The sequence below is a fragment of the Eptatretus burgeri genome, chromosome 3, assembly GCF_056783735.1.
Source record: "Eptatretus burgeri isolate ZD-2024b chromosome 3, Ebu_testis_v1, whole genome shotgun sequence".
NCBI classification, from domain to species: Eukaryota; Metazoa; Chordata; class Myxini; order Myxiniformes; family Myxinidae; genus Eptatretus; species Eptatretus burgeri.
Window position 1 is genome coordinate 6,734,152 of NC_140963.1, and position 23,934 is coordinate 6,758,085.

The 23,934-nt window shown below is 44.0% G+C and overlaps 1 protein-coding gene and 1 pseudogene across 3 annotated transcripts in view; both read right to left on the reverse strand.

The window, feature by feature from the left end:
• LOC147029343 (voltage-dependent L-type calcium channel subunit beta-1-like) overlaps positions 1–23,934 on the reverse strand; it is a 333,734-nt gene that overhangs the window by 194,857 nt on the left and 114,943 nt on the right. Inside the window, exon 1 of one of the 3 annotated variants that reach the window (XM_085872337.1) lies at positions 15,499–15,838. The exons of the other annotated variants lie outside the window; for them this stretch is intronic. Within the exon in view, the coding sequence (XP_085728463.1) occupies positions 15,499–15,576 (78 nt within the window). The 5' untranslated portion in view covers positions 15,577–15,838. Of the gene's footprint in view, positions 1–15,498; positions 15,839–23,934 lie in introns of those variants that run through there. 3 annotated transcript variants of the gene reach the window in all.
• LOC147029345 (signal recognition particle RNA) lies at positions 8,840–8,980 on the reverse strand (annotated as a pseudogene).

A 23,934-nucleotide genomic window follows, 5' to 3' on the forward strand; every position in this document is an offset into this window, starting at 1 on the left:
CTGAAAATGAGGGCACATGACCTGGAATATAAAAGGAATATATATATATATTTTTTTTCCACGGAAGGAGAGAGACGTTGAAAGAAGGTGTGGGTGTCAAACCTCGACTGGGACTTGAAGGACTGGTTGACAGCAGATGTGCTGATGAATTGAACAATATAGACCTGTGAGTGAAGCATGTACGGCCCACTGGTGTTGAATGCTCTGTGGTGGTTTGAGGTTTGACTGAATGGATGGATTCGTCCCATTTTTGTCTTCCTCTGAAGTGAGATATTGTTACGAATTTGGAAGCTTACTGCACTCAACATCCAGGTCCTATAGAACAGTTATATCTGTAAGTATGTGTTTTTGGTTAGGGTCCCCGTCCCATGTGAAATGGGTAATTAAATGTACATGCGCTGCGAAGTTACTTTGATGGTCAGGGTTTTCGTCTATTTTTACACCACCATCAACTACAACGCCTTCACCTCGCTTCCTCACACCAACGCCATTGTCTGCGTGCGTGTCAGCAATTACGTGGGCGGAGCCCACGCAGGATAATGTTCCTCTGCCTGTTTGGTGGGCGGAGTTCAAGGAGGAGCCTCGCGACGGTGAGGAAGGCTGTCCGCGTGACGTCACCATGCTCCCGGGCCAATCGACAGACTTTCCGCTCGTGTTTTGGCCAGTGACAGGATGACGAGCGATTCTGCGCGCCAAAACCGTCCAGGAAGGGAGAGCGGGGAGGGCGGAGGCGACCCCCCCCCCCCCCCACGAGACAGGGTGAATAAGGGTGTGGCGTGATCGGACGATTGGGAGCGCTTGAGAGCCACCATCCCCTACAACAACCGCAAGGGTTGTGTGCCGTGTCTCAGTCGGTGAACTAGAGAGTTTGTGAGATAGTTGATGACCATCGAGCCAGCAAGGCTGTGGTCATTCTGACGGGCATGTTGAACGGGCATGGAGTTATCAGCCGTCGCTTTGACGTTCGGTTCGGGGACTTGGAGAAGTGGCAGAGAAACCTCCTGCTTTCTCGACAGTTTAGGATACAGAGGAGAGGTTTGGTTGCCAGGACGAGCGCCGAGCAGAGCTCAGGAGGCCGCTCGCGGCTTGCTGGTGCCCAGTTCGAATTGGCTCGCCCAAACCACACGAGGTGGACATATCCAAGGCAGGCTCTGGTCTTCAGCTCGCCTTTCGCTCCGGGCTGGAGACCTCAATAAAGGCTGTGGCCACCGTTTCTTTTGTGTGTGTGTGTGTGTGTGTGTGTGTGTGTGTGTGTGTGTGTGTGTGTGTGTGTGTGTGTGTGTGTGTGTGTGTGTGTGTGTGTGTGTGTGTGTGTGTATGTGTGTGTGTGTGTGTGTGTGTGGCGCCAGTCTAGTATGTAGGAATTGTATAAGTGCTCTTTGCTTGTACAAAAATTGCCTTGTCACATCTCTACATGCGGATAACTCTGCTTCTTCCGTGCCCCCCTGCCCCATTATAAATAAACCCAGGTGTTAAATGTATCAGTTCGTTGCTGTGTTTCCTTCCATTGGCTTAGCGTGACGCGTGTTGGAGAATTAACAAGGCCGTTGTTGCCGCCGTGAGGGGACATTTGGACCAACGGATCTCGGTGATCATCCGCTCAGGTCGCACACGGCAGGGATTCCCGGGTCACACACGGCAGCGAACAGCGCATGTTGTTCTGTGTCGGGAATCCCGCGAAAGTGAGCGCTTGTTGTAATTGGCAAGGCGACGACAAGGCCTCGATTATTGGCCATCGGAGGGGACGTTATTATCGCCCATAGGGACGAGTGGCTGAGCTGTCGACCGCCACCATGGCGGGCAAAGAGGAGAAGAAGAAGAAGAAGAAGAAGAAGAAGAAGAAGAAGAAGAAGAAGAAGAAGAAGAAGAAGAAGAAGAAGAAGAAGAAGAAGAAGAAGAAGAAGAAGAAGAAGAAGAAGAAGAAGAAGAAGAAGAAGAAGAAGAAGAAGAAGAAGAAGAAGAAGAAGAAGAAGAAGAAGAAGAAGAAGAAGAAGAAGAAGAAGAAGAAGAAGAAGAAGAAGAAGAAGAAGAAGAAGAAGAAGAAGAGCCTTCCTCCAAGTACGTGGCCCAGCCAGGATGTGGCAAGCATCCTCGTTTGGGCATCGGAGCACTAGTTAGTGGGAAGGGTTTAGCGTACATGGGGGAATGAGCTGTCCTCCATGGGGCCCACGGACTAGTTAGTGGGAATGTTAGGGTGGATTTAGAAATGGGAAATGAATCTTGGGAGACATAAACAGACATGGAATGTGTCGTGGGACGTAGCTTAGTGATAGAGTTAAATGGTACGTGCATTGGAGTAAGGGACGACGAGGGAGCACGAGTTAGTTAGGGGAATTTAGTTAGGAGAATGGCAGTGTTGAGTGATTGTAATGAATTAAAAAGAAATACAATGAGTGAGTGTGGGGCAGTGGGCCCAAGTGTGTGAATGGAGCGAATGTGGAATGCATGGTGTGAATGAATGAGTGGGGGGAGGAGTGATTCCCACCCAAGTGATCCTGGGGTGAGTGTAATGTTAGTTAGTGGGTTAGTCAAATTTACTAAAAGGAGGTCGTTTTGTTGTTGGTGTTGAGAGAAGGCACGAAACCCGTTTGGAGGGGTGCAGGAGTCCATGGACCGGCTGGGAGCGTGGCTGTTGAAAGGCGAGTATCGATTAGAGGGCACCCCGGGCACGGACAGTCGGCCAGAGTAGGCCAAGGGTCCAAGGAACCGGGATAGTGTAGTGGCCACGGGCGACCCGTCGGAAACAGGACCCGCAGCGTCAAAATGCCACGTGGGCATCGGAGGGGGGGCAATGCCAGGAAGGGCAACCCCCCGCGTTCATAGGGAGCAGGTAGGCTCAGAGACAACCTCAGGGACCAGGGGTGCCATGGTTAGAGTTCGGCAGAGGGGGAATCCCTACCATCAATTCTCATCTCCGGATCCAGATCTTCAACAAAAACGAATCAATTCGTCGCCGTCTCACATCCAACCTGTCCACGAAGTTTGGTCTGAATCCGTTCACAGCTTTTTGAGATATCCTACTCACAGACAGAAAAACAGACAGACAGACAGACAGGGGGTGAAAACAAAACCTCTGTCCACGTTCGGTGGCGGAGGTAAAAAAAATTACCCCTTCCCCCACTTTTGTACTGGTGTTGAGGTTAATAGAGGGAACACTGGTGTGCAGTGGCACATCCCTCACAAGCAGCTACTTTAACCGATCATTTGTAGTGTCAACGACCGTTAAATAAAATCGGTATCTTTTCTTTATTTCGGAAAATTGGTTTCACTTTCACAATATCAACATTTGATAATTGGTGCAAATGTATTACTTACTCGTTACCATGATGTCATTATCCATTTCAAACTGAATTGGACAACATTTGACGAGTGAACATTATTGTGATGCGAGTTACGTGATCGGTGCATTGAAAAATATTTGGTTCAATTACTTGTGTTGTCAATCATTTTACTTCAAAAAGACTATAACAATAGACTCAGCAAGCTTGCATACACAGTGAAAGAACTGGTACGTGGTGTGCTCACCTGGTGGAATGGCGCCAGGTCTGCAGCTAACTTCATTCGTCATTGGTAGCTATAAAATGTGACAGTGATGCAAATGGCATGTCATGGTGTCAGTTCTGCATCTAGATCACAGCACAATGCACAACGCCACATAAACAGGTCCAGATTGTGTCAGAAGTTCGTTTGGTCTGTATTGGTCCGTTGGTTTCCCAGAAGATGTTAAAATTAATTACATAAATTTGAGGTGTAACCCCCCCCCCCCTTTTTCAGCCTCTTATATGGGATGGATATGGATGAGGAGCACAACCCCGTGAGACCTTGCTCTCCTGATGCATTGCACCAAATTTGGTCCATATCAGTCAGGTAGTTTGTAAGGGGATGTTATATTCAAATATTAACAGACTTATGTTCGCACGGACACCAGGACAAGCTTTATGAGCTTAGTTCAGAGAAATAACCGAAAAATGATTCCGTAAAAATCATGCACACAAGAAACCTCAAAAGGCTCCAAAAATAAATCATGGTTCGTGACAGCAGGGTTTGGCAATTTGGCACATTACTCTTGGACTCGTACTACAGCAGAAATATATACTTTGAGAAGTGTGTGTGTGTGTGTGTGTGTGTGTGTGTGTGTGTGTGTGTGTGTGTGTGTGTGTGTGTGTGTGTGTGTGTGTGTGTGTGTGTGTGTGTGTGTGTGTGTGTGTGTGTGTGTGTGTGTGTGTGTGTGTGTGTGTACACATATCTTATCAAATATATAAAGTTCATTCTAACCACTGACTCACTGTCACCTTCCAGGTGACGTAGAAAGCTGAAATTTTGCGTGCCGATGGACATCGAAGCCGATACACCGGGGAAAAAAAATAATCACAGAATCAATGAAAAGTGTTCGTAAATGAAAATGTAAAGAAATGAAAAAAAATAAATAAAAAAGACCAAAGATGCAAGTGAGTGACATGAGACAATGGGGAAGCACGGGTCATTATTGCTTACAATGTGTAAGCATACCCCACTAGTGCGGTATGTAAACCTTCACAACGGAAAAGCAACAAACGACTTCAAAACATGACACCGTGGCATCTTTAACGTCCACCAACTAATGCTGCGAGATGGGATGCCAAATTTAACGTCCATCCGAGGGACGACACACACATTGATGAATCATTCTGCCTCTGAAATACCGCGATGACCTTTATAACTATGTCGGGATTCGAACCTAGGCTAGACACCTTTGAGGTGAGTGCGTGTACCACTAGGTGTACCATTAGGCCGTCCTGTAAGCTACAATGCGTTTCTCCGAAAATATTAAAAAAAAACCCAAATACGATGGGTCTACAAATGAAATCACTTAATTTATTGACCAAATCTGCCTCAGCATGAAACATTTGGCCAGGCAATTTTTGAAGCAGGTAATTGCTCCCAGTCAGTTGGTAATACACACCCTTCAGACATAATGTGACCGTCCGACAGGTGGATGCGGAAGTAACACACTCACCTTTGAGCTGTTCTTGGCTGGGATTGATTCCTGACATGACTATGAACTGCTGGATTGGTGCTTCACAAGCAGGGCACTGCATCACAAAGTGCACTGTCCTTAGGATCGATGTTAAGCTGAGTGTCCCATCCGGCCATCATTAGTTGGTGGACCTCACGGATCCTGCGTTGTCTTGGCAACTTATCGCTGGCACCTCAAACAAATGCAAAATTCCTCCTCAAATCAGCTTCAAATTGAACGTCCAGTTTTGACCCCCAGTTCCTGGAAGGCTCCGACGGAGGGGGGCAAAAACATCCCCTGGTTACCCCACAAAAAGATGGGAATAATTGGGGCTGTTGCAGAAGTAGTGTAGCAATGGTGACCTAATATGTGTCAACTAAGAAAAGTCCAGGCCATATACAAAAAGGGGCACAACAGGTCTCTGTACACACAAGCTCTCTTGTGAACAACGAGCAGGAATGAAAGACAAATAATACTAGAAGGGCACTCGGTAGAGCACATACCTCTGCCACGTACTGCCTGATCCATGAGAACATATCAGGCCCAATACATTTTTGAGATATAATGTGATACAGTCGAAATACATCGCTTTTGGCTCTATCTCAATGGTGAAGAATTACTTTTAAAATTAAATAATACTCATATCCGGATCGGGATTCGGATCTTCACCAAAAATCAAATAAATTTGTCATGGTCACACATCCAACATGTCCACCAAGTTTCATCTGAATCCGTCCACAACTTTTTGAGATATCGTGCTGTATGTCGTTTTTGGCCCGATTTCTTAATGGTGAAGAATCACTTAAAAAAATTATATTCGTCGGATCCAGATCCGGATCTTAATCAAAATCGAATCAGTTCGTCCTTGTCACACACCGAACCTCTCCACAAAATTTCATCCGGATCCGTCTAAAACTATTTGAGATATCCTGCACACAAACAAGCAAACAGACAAACAGACAGAGAGGGGTGAAAACATGATCTCCTTCACCTTCGGTGGTGGAGGTAATGAAGCAGTGTAAAGGTATAAAGCTTTCCAATTAACAGCATTCGGGTGAACTTGTCATCCTCAGAAAGAGTCGTTGTACATTACAGTGGAACAGCTGATTGTTGGCAAGTTCAACGACAAATGTCTTCCTTTAGATAATGAAACGGAAGAGCAAGAAGGAACCCGAAGAAGTAAAGAGCAAAGAAAGAGTCATCAGGATGAACCTAGAAAGGATTCGGGTTTCAGCCGCTACTCCTCAACCCTCAAACCCATCCAGGCACAGCCAATTGAACCTTACAGAAATTTTTTTTTGTAAGAATTCACTTCTCCTTAGAGAGATAGATAATGAAAGAGAGGAAGAGAGAGGGTAAAAGAGATGAAAGACAAGAAAAACAAGAATTCGAATGAATAAAGAGTGTGCTTTGATGAAATATAAATTTATAATTTCATGAATGCATCATTTAGCTGTCCCTGAGCCAAAGCATGCATTCCCTGGCAAGTGAAAGACAGCCAGTTACTATTTTTGTCTTGTGTCTGAGTTTTTGCAAATTCGTTCCAGCAGCTCAATGAATGCCAAAAAGGAAGTACTTTCTCTTTGTCATTGATAAAATAAAATTTAGCAAAGCACTTATTGTCACTTTCTTTACATCTCCAGATGTTGTCATGTTTGATGTGACATGCACTATAAAGTGAAATAGCAAACTTCATCAGTCAATCTTTTATATATTTTTTGCTGATTTTGTTCATTTCTGTGATTCATATTTTGAGACATTGTATATCACCAGCCTGGATTTTAGTGAAAAAGTGGATGAACCTCGCCGCTTTATGAAGTGCAATGCAATTTCACAACACAGTCGTATTTTAACCGTTTGTAATGTTTTAAAAGTGATATGACATCAAAGACTGAGTTGGTATTTTCTAAATTCTCCACAAAAGAATACATGGAATAGAAAATATGGAAATAAATATATATAAATATAGAAATAGAAAAAATATATATATATATATACAAATATAAATATATATAAATACATATATATATATATACATATATATATAAATTTATAAATATATATATATTTATAAATATATATATATATATATATATATATATATATATATATATATATATATATATATATATCCATATAAATATATATTTTAAAAAATATATAAATGTGTAGAAATATATTTTTATTAAAAAAAATATATGCAGGGGGCTGCAAAAGTAGGTATACAGTAAGGATTATACAAGTATTACCAGTATTATAATAGTGGTGCGAGGATTCATTTAATACTAGAATTCATTTAATTCATTAAAATCATTATTACCATTTTTATTATTTTTATTTTCATAATTTTTGATATGCTTGTATAATCAATAAAATACGTTTTGTGCGCACGTTTTATTTTTCATGACTGTATACCTACTTTTGCAGCCTCCTGTATATACATTTATCCACTAGCAGGGTATGCTTACACATACGAACCATGCTTCCCCATTGTCTGAAGTCAATCACTTGCATTTGCTTTTTCATTTTATAATTTAATTTAACTTTTTCATTTGAATACTTTTTCATTTATGGGTCTTGTCCGACGATCCTGTGATTTTCCTGGTGTACCGGCTTTGATGTCCATCAGTACACAACATTTCAGCTTTCTACGTCACCCAGAAGGCTCCGATCTTTAATATCAGTCAATGAGTCAGTGGTTGGAAAGAACTTTACAGATTACATAAATACATGTATGAGTTTGACCGCTCAAATAAAAACAAATCCTTTCACCACAAAGGTAGAAATACATGTCTGAGTTTGACCGCTCAAATAAAAACAAATCCTTTCACCACAAAGGTAGAAACTAATGTTGCAGGAGTGCAGGTAACTATATCCACATGTGTATGTGATAATTAATTGCATTATATTCCAGTCTATTCTGACAACCTTTGCATCACAGAATTGTGTTCACGGACATTAGCATCACAACTCACACGCCGTCACTAGTGGGCGCTGGAGCTTCCAATATGACCCATTGCCAGCCTGGCTTTGCTGTGTGCACCCTTCACTCTCCCAATTCTGCACCTCAATCGTTGGGTTGTCATGTCAGCACAAGTTGTTCAGGGTGCCGCTGAGTAAGTCCTGTCGGTTAACAATCTCACTTTCTCTGCATTGTGTGCAATTAAACTCTGCACAAACACATAATCATGCTTCAAAGTTCACACCAAATACCTATTGCTGATTTAATGTGTTCTGGGCCTTATAAAAAAATATGCAAACGAGGAGGTATATTCACAGGGCAGTACCAAGGACCATGACCCTCGGTGTGAGAAGCAAGATGGTGGCCAGTACTTTCCTCACTTTATCTAAACTCCAGTCAGAGACAGCACTAATTTGTCATAATGAATGGGTTCATCAGTTGTATGAAAAAATTGTTTGTAATAAAGGAAGGGCCACAACGAGGTTGTGGGAGTACAATGAGAAAAAACAAATTTGAGAAAAAGAAATCAAATTCGTTGTTTAACTATTATCAATCACATACATTCATGGGAATGATGTGTAATTTTAAAAATAAGAATAAATAACAACGAAGCAAAATGGCAATTGAAGAGAAGAAAATGGAGAGAAGCTTGGAAGGATGTGGAGTAAGGGAAGGGGAACACACCGGTCATACTCTTAGGACAGTAAGAAATGAAATATTCCGACACTTTGTCTCTGTGTTGTTGTTGTTTGTCTTTCGGCTGCTCCCGTTAGGGGTCGCCACAGCGGATCATCCGTTATGATCCGCATACTGATTTGGCACAGGTTTTACGCCGGATGCCCTTCCTGACGCAACCCTGGTCGCCTCTTACGACACTGGGATAAGGATTGGGTTTCGCCTCGATTCCAGGCTGCCCTACACCCTCTCAGAATGCGGCCCAGTGCAGAACTCCCGTCCTCAAGCGATCCTCCAACCCAAGCCTCCGAGTAGCCGGATTACAGGCGCACGCCACTACGCCCGGTTTCACTTTGTCCCTGTATGATATCTGATATTTTTTTTTTGGCCTGTTCACGTGGCATCCTTTATGGATCATTCAGAAGCACTCTTTATTATGATTTGCACTTCACAATCTGTGAATTGTTTGCTTGTGCTCAATGTATTTAAATTTCTGTTTCAACCCAAACTTTGTGTCTACCTGTTTGGTGTTTCCCTTTGTGCGTTTCCATCCAAGCACATAGTTGCGCTTTCAAATTACAGATGCACACCTTTTACAAACGGCAGTTATTCTGAAAGCCAACAACTTAGATCTTCATGGTCTGCTCAGAAAAAGTGCTTTATAAATAGTGCATTATCATTATCATTCTTATTGTTATAGTCTGGCAGGATGTTGCTGTCTCGCCTGTGTTCGTTTTCAAAACCTGAGTATAATCTGGCCACTGGTGCTTTCGCAGGCAGAATGTTGCATTGCAGCATGCGCCGTCATTGGGATGGACGTTAAGCTGGACGTTTCGTCCAGTAGCATTAACTGGTGGATGTTATTGATCCCACCGTGTCTTTCACGAGGAGTAGGACATAGTCGACCCCGTGGCTAAATTCCTGCCTCCTTTGGTTGAACGTCAGGATTGACCAGCCAGTTAATGAAAAACTTGGCCAAAAAACTTTCTCCAGCCGACCCCACAAGAACGCGGGAACAATTGTGGTCATTAATGACATAGTGGAGAGGTTATCATTATATCTTATTCCTATGATAAGTAAAGAATCTTCGAAAAAAAAACTGAATAGGATAGTACATCAATTTGATGCATCGTTGAAAATGCCCTCAAATCATGTGCAACTAGTATTGACAGCTCGTGCATGTTCAACTACACGTCGTAAATTTGTCACGTATTTTTAAATCAGGAGTAGATGAGGTGACGATTTCTTACAACAAAAGTTTCCATTTGATGAGAAATTGAAAATCTCTTTATTTAGCATTTTACGATGCATCATATTGACTGCACTTCCAACATTATAGCCTTTCCACTTACCCTCTATAATTGCTTGTATATGTTTTGACATCACTGTTATCTAAATCCCAGGTAGACATATAAAACTTGCCAAAATTGGTCAGTCCCTTCACACCTGCCAAAATGGATGGAATGTGATATTTCAGACGCAGTTCAAGAGCAAACAAGTCAAGAAATGCAGGATTGATCCTCATGGCGGTTGATTTTAATACCCTCGCCGGAGAAGGTATTGCGCTTGGGTCCGTTTGTTTGTTTGTCTGTCTGTCTGTTTGTCCGCACAGAACTTTCGCGTTTTTATCCGCAACCGCTTGTCAGATGGAGACAAAATTTTCACCATTGGCGCGACTACTCATGTAGAATGTTTCAATGACAATTATGATGTCATATTTCATGTGCTGTGGCTGCCATATTGGAACAAGGACAAATGTGTCCAAGAGCTACATCCTAAAGGTTTTGTCTTCACCAGAAGAACAAGAAGAACAAGAAGAAGAAGAAGAACAACAACAACAACAACAACAACAACAACAACAACGCGGAGCTCTCTTAGAGCCAGCGTTCGCAACGCGACGCGGCTAAAAATTCATTACAGAAAGTCGAAACATCAGCATTTTGATCACAATAACAACAACTTCCGATATTTCGTCACCTGCCTTGATGGAACCAATAGCGAGACCCGTCATAGAGGCTCCTCATTCATGACGAGAAAATAGTGTATTTACGAAATTACAATACATTAAATGGAATAATCTTTAAATAGTAACGTGAACTTTTCGAAACTTTAAAGCAAATGTCCGAATATATTAAAAAGTTCATGATAGACGCTCTCAAAAGGCACCCTCAATGCGAGGATGTGTACAAGTGTTTAGTATTTAAGGAGATCCGGATCCTCTATATAAAAGAGCCGAGACCTAAAGGGTCTGAAGAAGAAGAAGAAGAAGAAGAAGAAGAAGAAGAAGAAGAAGAAGAAGAAGAAGAAGAAGAAGAAGAAGAAGAAGAAGAAGAAGAAGAAGAAGAAGAAGAAGAAGAAGAAGAGGAACAACAACAACGCAGAGCTCTCTTAGAGCCAGCGTTACGCTACGGGAGATGCGGCTAAAAACGGAAAAACGTTGGACCTTTATCTCTGAAAACGCACCAAGGAAAAATTGAAACTTTGCACATGGCAAGTACTCCTCATGGGGAATGTGTGATTGATATCTGATGTCATCGGTGCCTTCATTATGATGTCATACTTGCATATGTAAAACACTACATGTGATCAGTATGAAAATGTTTGAGGGTCATCAAGGGATAAAATGGTCCACAGAAAATTTTTTGATCACATCAGTCACGTGATTTGGCAGCCATATTGTATATTTTGTATTTTTTTAACCTTCAAAAACCTTCTTCTCTGAAGTGGCTGAACAGATTGAGGTGAGACTTTCCATGTATGACCGCCTATCCATGTGGAACAAAAGGTTCACACATATGACGTCATAGGTCACAGGGTTTGACAGCCATGTTGGATTTACCCAAAAACGTACAAAAAAAATCTTCTTCTCTAGAACGGCTGGACAGATCAAAGGGAAACTTCACACAAATGTTCCCCAAGCCGTGGGTGTCCAAGTTTGTTTCGGAATATTTGATCGGTCACATGGTTTGGCAGCCATAATGGATTGAAGAAAAATGTTAAATAATGTTTCCTCGAGAACCACTTAATCAATTGAGGTGAAACTTCACAATTATGATCTCGTAGTGATAGGGAATACATGCTATAAATTTCAACTTGAACAGATGCATGGTCTGGCAGCCAGAATTTTCTGGGTTTTTTTGATCTGGGTTCTTTTTGATTTTTAAAAATTTTATTCACTAATGTTCACTTGGCTGTGCCTGGATGGGTTTGAGGGTGGAGGAGTAGCAGCTGAAATGTGAATCTTATCCAGGTTCCTCCCGATGACTTCATCTTTGCTTTTTGCTTGTTCAGGTTCCTTCTCATTACTCCGTGCCTGGTGTTGGCTTAATGGTTCGGGTGGCGGGCTTTGGATCCGAGGGTCCTGAGTTCAAATCCCGCTCAGCTGTTGAATTAATACCAGGTGGGGTTCACTCGGCCTGTCATCCTTCCGAGGTCGGCAAAATGAGTGCCAGCATACTGGTATACTGTGTCGGAGTGGTGACCCATCCAGGATTGTCACAATAGCCAAGGAGACTGTTTAGGCAGCACCAACGCTCTGCACAGAGTATGGTCCTAATCTCCCACTCCTCCTCCTCCTCCTCCTCCTCAGGACTCTACCTATTTACTCTTCCATTTGATTTGAATTGAATTTATTTTAATCCCATTCTAAATTTCATTGAGTAATAATAAAAAATCATGGGTCAGGGTCAAGTGTCCAATCAAAGCGGGACGTCTTAGCACCCGGTCATCACTGCCAGCAGTTATAAAGTGGCACTTCTAATTGTGTCTCATATTAATTACGTAACACACCAGTCCACAAACGCCACACAAAGCAAGTCCAGGCGATGGTCTGCAATCTCTGATTGCTCTTCTTCTTGTTACATTGTTTATGCAGTTCGGTTTACATGTCTGCAACATTGTTCACCAGTTGTTGAGCATTCATACTTCGTTTTGATCAACTGCGTTAATATATGTCTTCATGATAACCTTCCACATGATTTGGCTTACGAGCTTAAGGACGAGTGGTGTTTGTTTGTGACATGCTTGGCTAATGTTCTAACATGACCTCCCATAGCGATGGATGTGGGACAAATGTCACATCGGCAGGCGGCTTGGAACATGAAAAAAAACAAAACACCTACAACCATCGGTGAGATTACAACTAACTTTGTGCTTGCTTCGCTGTGTTATTGGCCTAGGAAAGTGACTCACGTTTCAGCCATTAAAAATATGTCCAAGATGCCATGCCAGCTGAAACTAGAGCTCTGTCAAGGCAGTGCTTTTTCCGTGCGATCAGGGAAACCCGAACCCTTTGCCCTGTGGCAGTAGCCAGAGATGGGGCCATGGATGAGGGGAGCCAGAGCGTGACAGATGAGCAATACTTTACACTAGGTGATCATTGCAGAGTTTTCAAATTGATTGGTAATCATTGAAAGGGCTCATTGAAGCTGCGAGTCAGTAAAAAATATGGGTTGGATTGCCTACTAGTGAAACATGTGTAACCTCCATCAGAAGCCTGAGATACAGCACCAAAACAAAGTACGTGTTTATTTTCAAACGTTATCATCACCAGAATCCCAATAAACTTCACACATCTGTTAAAACCATGACAGAATGTTCATTGTATTTCTGGGATTGCCGGTAATGAAGGGCATCGCACATGATCAGTGAATGTGAATATTTGTCGTAGAGATGGACAAAGTGACTTTCATCACCCTCTTACAATGTTGTACAATTGATTGTCCCTCTCTGCACTATATCCTTTTCTTCAACAACTGTACTATGACATCAAAGGTGGTTTAAATGTTTTGTGTTCTGGAAGCTGCATTGATTCAGTTAAAGTTTTATTTAAAAACATGGTGCGAAGCAAGACACGAGCTATCCTTCGCAGCCATCGAATGCCATCTTTTCCCATTTGAGTTTTGTTGGTTGAAACCCCCCTCCTCATACACTGCTGCTTTGCTCCTCCATGAGCCTCGACATTATATTAAAAACGTTTTATCCTAACAGTGGGCATGGTTGCTTCTATCACAATCGAGAACATGATTTTGATGCATTACGGTTACATCATGTCCTGAGCCAAGCATCCAGGGATCCTGTATCACTTCGCCTTCCATCCTTCCATTATCACCCTTCTTACCCATCGTCTTCGATGTTATTTTCTTCTTATCATTGATCAAGCGGGATCAGAAAAAAGCCAGAGGAAACTTTTGAAAACATGGCTAGGTCGTAATTGATATCAGCAGTCGGACGCAGCTTACCAAAGTACCAAGGTTTCATTATTTTTACTCATTCTATATATAATTTCCTTGAAATTAATGTCAAAGTACCTTGTCCTCGACATGATGTCATTGTCCTCTGTCGGATTTATAAACTTCAATCTGAGTTCTGAAGTTAAATAACATTACAATGAAAAAAAAAGATCACAAGAGTTTTTGAAGTACATTATACAACTACAACACTGTGAACTTTGAACTCTCATACAACCACTTTTATAATTTTCATCGTGATCATTTCACTTCTATTTAGGACTTTTTAAACATGGGATCTATGGGTAAGGCGAATGGAGCAGCTTGTCCAAATATAATCTGCTGGACAAATAGATATTAGCGGACGTCATGATATGTTCACATGAATTAGGACATCAACAGACAAAACCACATAAGTTTTAGACCCAAGAGGCAAAATACATTCAAACAAGAGAAATACGTTGTAGCAACGTTAGCAGACATTGGAAAGGTGTTGTGTTCTTGTTGTTTGACGTCGCGACAGAATTCCAACCGAACTTCAATGTGAAACAATGTCGAGTGCCTGCCTGGCGGTTGAGACCGAGGATTGCAGCATCATCGGTGAAGTATTCAGTTGGGAATGCCAAAGAGCCTAATTCGTATTACCACCTCCGCCACCGAAGGTGAACGGAGGTTATGTTTTCACCCATGTCTGTTTGTCTGTCTGTGAGCAGGATATCTCAAAAAGTTATGGACGCGTTCAGACTAAACTTGGTGGGCAAGTTGGCTGTGCGACCAGGACGATGCGATCCAATTAATTTTTTTTTTTTTTAAGTGATTCTTCACCATTGCGAGATGGAGCCAAAAACTATATACAGGATGATATTTCAAAAAGTTATGGGCAGACCCAGACAAAACTTGGTTAGGTGACAAGAACAAGGTGATTTGATTTGGGTTCAGGTCCGGATGCATATCCGGCCCATCAGTGGGATACAAAACGTAAACCGTTCAGCCAGGTGGAGGTATGCACTCCACCGAGTGTCGCTGTCGTATTTAGATTTATTTCCATTTTCTATTCCCCATGATTAATATAGTCTCTTTTCTAAAGTGGAGGTGTCTTCAACTTCTGAAGAAGTAGGGGCCAGCAGGTCAAAGAGATCAATAAGTAGGGGTCAGCAAGTCAGCAGATCAGAGCATGCATGGTTGGCACAATTGTCTTTGTATGAACATGTACATGCACAATTGTCTTTGAACATGTGTAGTTTGTCCTTCACATTCGATAGGAGTTGGTGAGTGCAATAATTCGGAATTTATTCAGGGCCCTGCTGTTAACTCGCCTTACTATTAACAAGCTGTGTTCGAGATAAACTCAACAATATAATATGTTTTGTATGTTAAACTTTGTTGGTTATTTTGTTATTGATGAACAGACCAATGTATGGACAGACACATATGTATTTTGTTTCAAAGCCCTTCTGTTTGTTTACCCACTTACCGGACGAGATTGGTACTCAGGGGAAACAGAGTGCGTGCTTTTAATTTTGAAGCATACAATAATGTGTCACTGAAACTACAAGCATTACTTTAGTATCGAGTTAGATCCAAACTCCATCAACAGGACCAAATATCTGTGGTGGAGAATCAAAAATGTGGCTCACCGGGAAATGTAGCTGGATGAAGTACGGGGTAAGAGAGGTCTCTGGGACACTGTCAAAAGCATTCAAGGCTGCCTCCATCCTCACGTGTTATGCAATCAAGCAGATCCAACACAACGACGAGCAATTGTTGAATTTGTAAGGTCACAGATCTTCAATGTTCAAGCAATTCACAGCAATGCCAATGAAAAATTAGCTGTCTGAACTCTTAAAATTGATGAAGAACAGTAGTTCCGTTACATCCCAGCACACGTCCATAACACGAACCATCAACCATTCAGCACATGCGAGAGTACAGCAGCCGTCGATGGTGTCAAGACGTCAAACTTTGGCTGGCGTTAGCAGTTTGAGAGTCACTTGGCATGAAAGTAACAACCGCCCTCTGCTGCCCCCTCCCTCTCTTTCACCCAGTACCTTTTGTCCATCCATACTCCTCAATCCACCCCTTTCACACCCCATATCTAAGCTTTACCCTGATGTGTGCAATGCTCATGACCAAAACATCTCTACGCTGCATTTTCTTGGCTCTCATTCTTTCTCTGACACACCCCAAACCTCATTCTTCAAATGTCTATTCAATTTCTTCACCACATCCACATCACCCTCCATTCCCAAGAGTCACTATCACACTACACAGGTGCTGGTAGTGGTCAGTGATCACGGGAGAACAAGCTACGGGCACAACTCCCCCACCCACCCGCACCTCATTATCCAAATGACAACACCTACTGGCTTTATACAGCCACTCATAATCCTACCATCCTGTCCCCCCCCCCCCCCAATTCTCAAATCCTTCCTTTCTGTCCAGTCCAGGGTTATACACACTTGCTTCATAACAAAATTATCCACGACAGATGTTGTGTACAGGTTTATAAGGTGGAAATGCCTGGGCATCCTTTTTTATCCAAGATGACAATCCAGCAACTTCATACTCTGCACATGGAGATAACACGTCATGAAGCATGTTCATCAAAATTGATCATTCACAAACAAAACATTATATTATAAAACCGAGCAAATACCACCCGTCGCTTCACTGATGGGAATACTGAGATGGGGGAGAAGAAGAGGGGGGGGAGAAGGAGAGGGGGGAGAAGATGAGGGGGAGAAGAAGAGGGGGAGAAGAAGAGGGGGAGAGGGAGAGGAGTGGGGGAGAGACAGAGGAGGAGAATGAGGAGGTGAAGAGAGAAAGAGAGAGGGTGGAGGGAGAGTAAGGAGGGGTGGGAGAGCAAGGAAGGAGGGAGAGTGAGGAGGTGTGGGGAAAGGGAAGGCAGACATATGCATCAAGATGCTTCCACAAAGAATAACAATGAAGATGGAAACAAAATAATGTCTGAAATCCATTTTTGACTGGTCGTATGATAAATACCACCTGGATATGTCCGGAGATAAACACAGCCCAGAGACAAACACCGCCCAGACGCGTCTGGAGACAAACACCGCCCAGACGCGTCCAGAGACAAACACCGCCCAGACGCGTCCGGAGACAAACACCGCCCAGAGACAAACACCGCCCAGACGCGTCCGGAGACAAACACCGCCCAGACGCGTCCAGAGACAAACACCACCCAGACGCGTCCAGAGACAAACACCGCCCAGACGCGTCCGGAGACAAACACCGCCCAGACGCGTCCGGAGACAAACACCACCCAGAGACAAACACCGCCCAGACGCGTCTGGAGACAAACACCGCCCAGACGCGTCCGGAGACAAACACCGCCCAGAGACAAACACCGCCCAGATGCGTCTGGAGACAAACACCGCCCAGACGCGTCCGGAGACAAACACTGCCCAGAGACAAACACCGCCCAGACGCGTCTGGAGACAAACACCGCCCAGACGCGTCCGGAGACAAACACCGCCCAGACGCGTCCGGAGACAAACACCGCCCAGAGACAAACACCGCCCAGACGCGTCCGGAGACAAACACCGCCCAGACGCGTCCGGAGACAAACACCGCCCAGACGCGTCCGGAGACAAACACCGCCCAGAGACAAACACCGCCCAGACGCGTCCAGAGACAAACACCGCCCAGACGCGTCCGGAGACAAACACCGCCCAGACGCATCCAGAGATAAATAACATCCGGACACGTCGAGACACAAACACCGCCTGGGCATAACCAACATCCAGACACTTACAGAGATAAGCACCGTCCAGTCATAAGCTCCGTCAGGATATGTCCAAAGAGAGAGAGGGGGGGGTATGGAGAATGAGAGAGGTGTGGGTGGAGGTGTTGCACTGTATTGAGAGGGAGTACTGCAAGGATGGGACAGAGAGAGAGAGAGAGAGAGAGAGAGAGAGAGAGAGAGAGAGAGAGAGAGAGAAAGAGAGAGAGAGAGAGAGAGAGAGAGAGAGAGAGAGAGAGGACTTAGTAGATAGAATATGTTCTGCTTTATGAAACACACACACACACACACACACACACACACACACACACACACACACACACACACACACACACACACACACACACACACACACACTTATTAGTACAGATGAGCAAATGCCACCACATCAGAGCACGCATTTTTATTTTTAAACACAGCTACGCTTTCTTTTTAACCACTGTATTCTGCATAAAACTGGGTGGCAGAATTAACAAATTAAAACCCATGCTTTGTATCTGGCAAAGGCTTGTATGCCACCCCCTCCCAAACACATTCCTCCAACCTCCTCACAGTCCATGCTAACAATGTGGCGGCGATATATTCATCCTTTCACTCACACACATGCACCGATTTCCCCACAACCGCACTGCACGGTTGCATGTCTCACGTGGCTGCGATTCCGCTGCACATCCCACTCCCCACGTGCAGAAGGACGTGGTTCGTGAGATGGCCGCATCACCTCCTCCACAGTGCCACCCACCATGGGCCCGGATGCGAGTTCGAGTTCGGACCATTTGTACCACGTTCGTGTGTGCTGTCTCTGTACCTCTTCATTTTCAGCAACTGCCAGCTATTATTATATTGCAACAACTATGAGTGTATTTATCTTAATATTTTGTTATGAAAGCAGATTGAACAAAAAAATTAAAAACTTCTCCACTTGTAGGACAAAAAATAAAAACCTCTTCGCTTGCAGAAACTGCCGACTATCAATAAATATATTGCAGCAACTATTAGTAAATTTGTATTAAACTTTTGTAATTGAACCAGATCACAAAAATGGTGAAAAAGGAAACTGCGTACAAAATTGCCAAAAAAAAATGACCCCTTGTGAACTAAATCGTCATGACTTGCAAAAGCAGGTGACAGAGCATGGTGTTGCACACAATGAAGTTACACTTTCTGCACACTCTTTAATCTTTTCTTGATGACATAAAATTGTCCGAACAATGAAAAAGTTAAGTTTAATACTTTGCCTAAATAAATACGCATCGTTATAAAAATCGCCAATTTGATATAATTTTCAGATTTCTATACAGATTTCAACACTTAGTTAATCGACGAGATCTGATTCTCAAATCAGATATAATATTCCGATTATATACTTCAATTAGTCAATGAGAGTAGAACGTGTTTCCAAATCAAGGCATGGTTGAATAGACTGACCAAAATGGCGAATCAAGAACCCTGCAGGCTGACAGAGGGCTGACCAAGGATGATGCCTTGTTAAAGGATAATTAAATAATGCCATTAATTATCTTCAAAAGGGGTGTTTAAATGAACCCAAACATCCAATTTTCCTTCATGCACTTCCTTGGAGTTCCCTTAGTGTGCATACAAAGTTTGGGGCCCCTAGGTTTCATGGTTTTGGAGTTATGGAGGAAAAATCACACTGACGCACGCACGCACGCACACACACACTGACATTTATTAGTATAGATGAGCAAATGCCAACACATCAACCGCTTTCACCACAATCTAAACCACAATTGACGTGGAGGCTGAACACACTGCAAATTAACTCCTTGAATGATTGGACTCAAGGCAATTTGGTTGCAGAGCACACCCGAGCAGAGAATGCACTTTACATTCAAAATTTGGTTATTAATTATAGTAATTACTCCGATATAATTCCCCCAGGGATTATCAATAAAACCAAACCACTTTGCAAGTAAAGGATGGCAGAAACAAACATGCACACTTGCGTGGGAAAAAATACATCATCCAATAATGTTTAATAATAATTAGTTTGAATTCATTAATTGAGTCTGAGCAATGTAACATGTTCTGAGGACTTATGACGAGTCTAAAACACCAGTGATGTTAAATTCATCTATTAATGTTATGTTTTCTTCTTTTCCTTGATATTCCTTTCTTTTCTTGAACATACATACATCTATCTCTATCTCTATCTCTCTCTCTCTTTCTGTTTCTTTCATTCAGATATTGCATCAAGATACATTGTAATTTATTTAAGGACATCACTCTCAATCTTTTGCTTCTGATGTTCCTTGTTTTCTGTATCGTCATACTTTACTCATATTGATGACATTGTTTGTCATTATGGAATGATCTGCACGGAAATAAAATATCAAAATATCAAAATTAAATAAAAACGCAAGACAATCAATACATAACAAGAACTAGAAGGGCACTCGGGAGTGCACATACCTCCGCCACGTAATGCCTGATCCACGAGAACATATTGTTACGAATCTGGAAGCCATGAGCACTCAACATACAGGTCCTATAGAACAGTTATATCGGTAAGTATGTGTTTTTTAGTTGGGGTCCCAGTCCCTCGTTTAGTGGGTGAATAAATGTACATGTGCTGTTAGTTATTTTGATAGTTAGGATTTTTACATCACTCACAACAACTACGGCTACATCTACAACTACAACAACAACGCCATCTCCACTCTCACAGCAACAACTCTCTGCTCCCGGCATTCTCCGCGCGCTCGCTGGAATGCGGGCATGTTCGGAATTCGTTTGGGGATGGAATTCCATTCCCAAATATGGTCATGAACCGATTCGCTTGGCTGCGTGCCAAATAAGGGAATGCGTCGTGTCCCACCCAACAATGAGCGGACTGAATTCCATTCCCGAATATGGTCATGAACCGATAAGCTTGGCTGTGCGCCAAGTAAAGGAATGCGTCGTGTCCCACCCACTGAGGAGGAGCCACGCCTGAGCAGACCACGCCCGAGAGCGATAAAAGGAACGGAGAGCAAAGAATCGGGTGGATCTGCTCGAGCAAGGGAGGAAGAATTCGCGCCCGTTGAAACCGCATCTCTCGAGGTGGATCTGCTCGAGCGAGAGAGGAAGAATTCGCGCCCGTTGAAACCGCATCTCTCGAGGTGGATCTGCTCGAGCGAGAGGGGAAGAATTCACACCCGTTCAAAATGCCTCTCTCGAGGCTGGGCGAAAGGCATCTCGATGCTGGCATGCTCTGGTTCCCGGGTCATCTCGTCTCGTTTCTGGCGTGGTCTGCGTCTGGCTGCCCTGGTCCGTTCTTGGTCGACTGGTGCTCCGGGAAGGTGCGGATGTCGAGCCGCGCGCTCGCGACCAGGAAGCCTGCTACTTTCTCGTCCCTCAGCTCGACTTCGCTCCGAGCTGAAGAGATAATAAAGACCATTTTGGGTCCGATTCTTTTGGGTGTGCGTCTGTCTGTGGGCCCGTCTGTAAGTTGGAATTGTTTAAGTGCTTGTGTGTAAATTTGCATTCTCTATTAGTCGTGATAACTCTGCCCTTACGTGCTTCCCTCGTTTCCCCGATTACTGTGAATAAATACCCCATTTGTTAAATGTATCAGTTCGTTGCTGTATTTCTTCCATTGGCTTAGCATGGCGCATGTTGGTGAATTACAAAGGCTGTTGCCGCTGTAAATGTACATTTGGACTGACGGGACTTGGGCAACCATCCGCTCAGGTTGCGCACGGGTCGGGCACACTAACGGCTCGACTCGACGAGTGCCGTCGAGGGTGTGAATACTCGGTAACTCGCCACGTGGATCTCTAGGTATTTTGAAGATTGGCAAATAACCCTGCACCACGTGGTGGAATTATTGACGATTCACGGTCCGGTAAGGGACCCGTACCCTCAGAGTTTTCCGAAAGGTACGATCTAGATTCCAGATGTTCGGTAGAGTCGACCCTACCGTCCCACCTAGCGGTCGAGCTTGCAGCCGATACCCGGTCCACAACAAATTGGTGTCAGTCGTGGAGATACGAACCCCTCCGCCTCCATTAACACAATTGACAGGTTCGAATCCAACAAATTGGTGTTCAGGAGAAGGATTCGAACCCCTCCGTCTCCACGAAATTCACGGATTCGGATCAGGGGTGTAGGGAGCGAACCCCCCCCCCCTTTCCCCAAATTACGAGCATTTTAAATTTTCTTCCCAGAACGCGACATGGCAAGCCAAGACGAGCTGAAGCAGGTGGGTGGTGAGGTAGATGTAGTGTTAGACGAACCCATGGTCTAGGACACCACCCCCATGCAGGAACTCTCCCCACAACCAAACTCAGAGTCCGAAAGGGGCGCAGGGGCGGCGTATGACATCATCAAATTTCCTCCCAGATCCTGGCCGATTCTGCACACCATCATGGCAGATCGGCTGTGCAGAGTCCACTTGACATGAACCAGTTGGGGGAAATGTTAAGGGGAATGATGCAGGAATTGAAAGGGGATATGGAGCACAAAATGGATGCGAATATGCAGGCACTGAGGGGTGATTTATAAGCAACAAATGGCAAAATGGATGAGATGAGGAGCGATATGCAAACACAGCGAGGAGAGATGCAGAGCATGGGGTTGAACCTCCAGGCAGGGCAAGAGGCAATGAGGACGGGAGTAAGAGGAATAATGGTGGCACCACGTGGCGGAGGGACCGAACCGACGAGAGGGAGTGTAATGGCTGTCGGGCCCACAATGGAGACGGGTGAGGTAGGGACGACAGACGTCACGATAATTGATGGGGAGACCGAAACGTGTCGGGTGAGACACGAGGGGACGACGTAAAAATTAAAAGAGGTGACGGGGACGCATAAAATAAAAGAGACAAAGGAAGAAACTAATGAACGAGAGGAAACGACGGAAAAATTCACAGAGACAGAAACGCAGGAATTAAAAAAAAATTAAAAGAGACAGCGGAAATGAAAACAGAGACACGGAAATCAGAAGAGGTAGAGGATGAAGGAAATAAAGTATTTGATGAGCACACACACATAGAGTTAGTGGGGGACAATGGGGTTGAGCTTGGGGAATGTTTCGTGACCCGGTGCAAGCAGCAGGATAGCCTCCTTAAGGAACAAAGGGAGACGGTATGCTCCCTTGAAGCAGATCGTGACGAGGTGAGTCCGATCGGGCCGGACGAGGTTGAGCGGATGAGTGCTGCGAACGGGTACACGCGGAGCTTGGGGGGTATGGAAACCCCGGGATTGCTTGTGGTGACGCGAATCCCCGATGTGATTGTCCCGGAGCGCAAGGGAAACAGCGCAAGTTGTCCCACGTGGGGAATCCCGCGAGAGCGAGCGCTTGTTGGGATGTGCAGGGTGACGTCATGGATGCACGGATTTTCCCTGCTGTGCAGGGGTTAGCTTTTCTTGAGGGAATGTTTTATGGCCGGATGCCCTTCCTGACGTCAACTCTGGTCGCCTCTTACGACACACAGGGATATGGTACACCTATTATAACCGGGGCACACACCGGGACCAGTACACTGGCACTCATTTCGCCGACCTCGGAAGGATGACAGGCTGAGTCAACCCCCTGATGTTAATTCAGCAGCCAACGGGACTTGAACTCAGAACCAGTGTGAGCACTCCTTGGCTTTTTTCACAAGATCTTGGCTTTTCATTGTTCACCTTGGCGTCTTGGTTGTCTGTCGGTTTTCTTGGCGTATAGGTTTTCTATTATCATCGCTTTTCCAAAACCTTGTGAATTCTTGGCTTTTTTCATTGGCTCACCTTGGCATTTATGAAAATGAGGAGTGGTCACACTGCTCAGGACCTTTAAGATCCCAAGCCAGCCACCCTAACCACTAAGCCAACACCAGGCTCATTATCCCTGGATGACCCTCAGAAATTTAAATACTGACCGGATGTAGCATTCTATCTTTGCAATTATGACCTCATAACGTAGTCACCTATGACATCATAAAATAAATCACACTCATTCCCCATGAGGAGCATTTTCGATTTACCAAGCTTCAATATTTTTCCTTGGTGTGGTTTCAGAGATACAGAGATCCAAATATTTTCCTTTTTTCCAACATGGCTGCCACACCACGTGATCTATGACATCATAGTTATCATAAAAAAAACATTCTACATAAGTAGTCGCTCCTCCAGTGAAAATTTCATGTCAATTTGACAAGCGGTTGCGGAGGAAAAGAACTCACGTTCTGTGCGGACAAACAAACAGACAAAGATATAGACCCAAATGCAATACCCTCTCCTCTGGCGAGGGTAAAAATCCTGCATGAAGACACAATGCATAAATAATTGCACTATCATTTGAGAAGTGTTTGTTTGAGTTTGTTTGT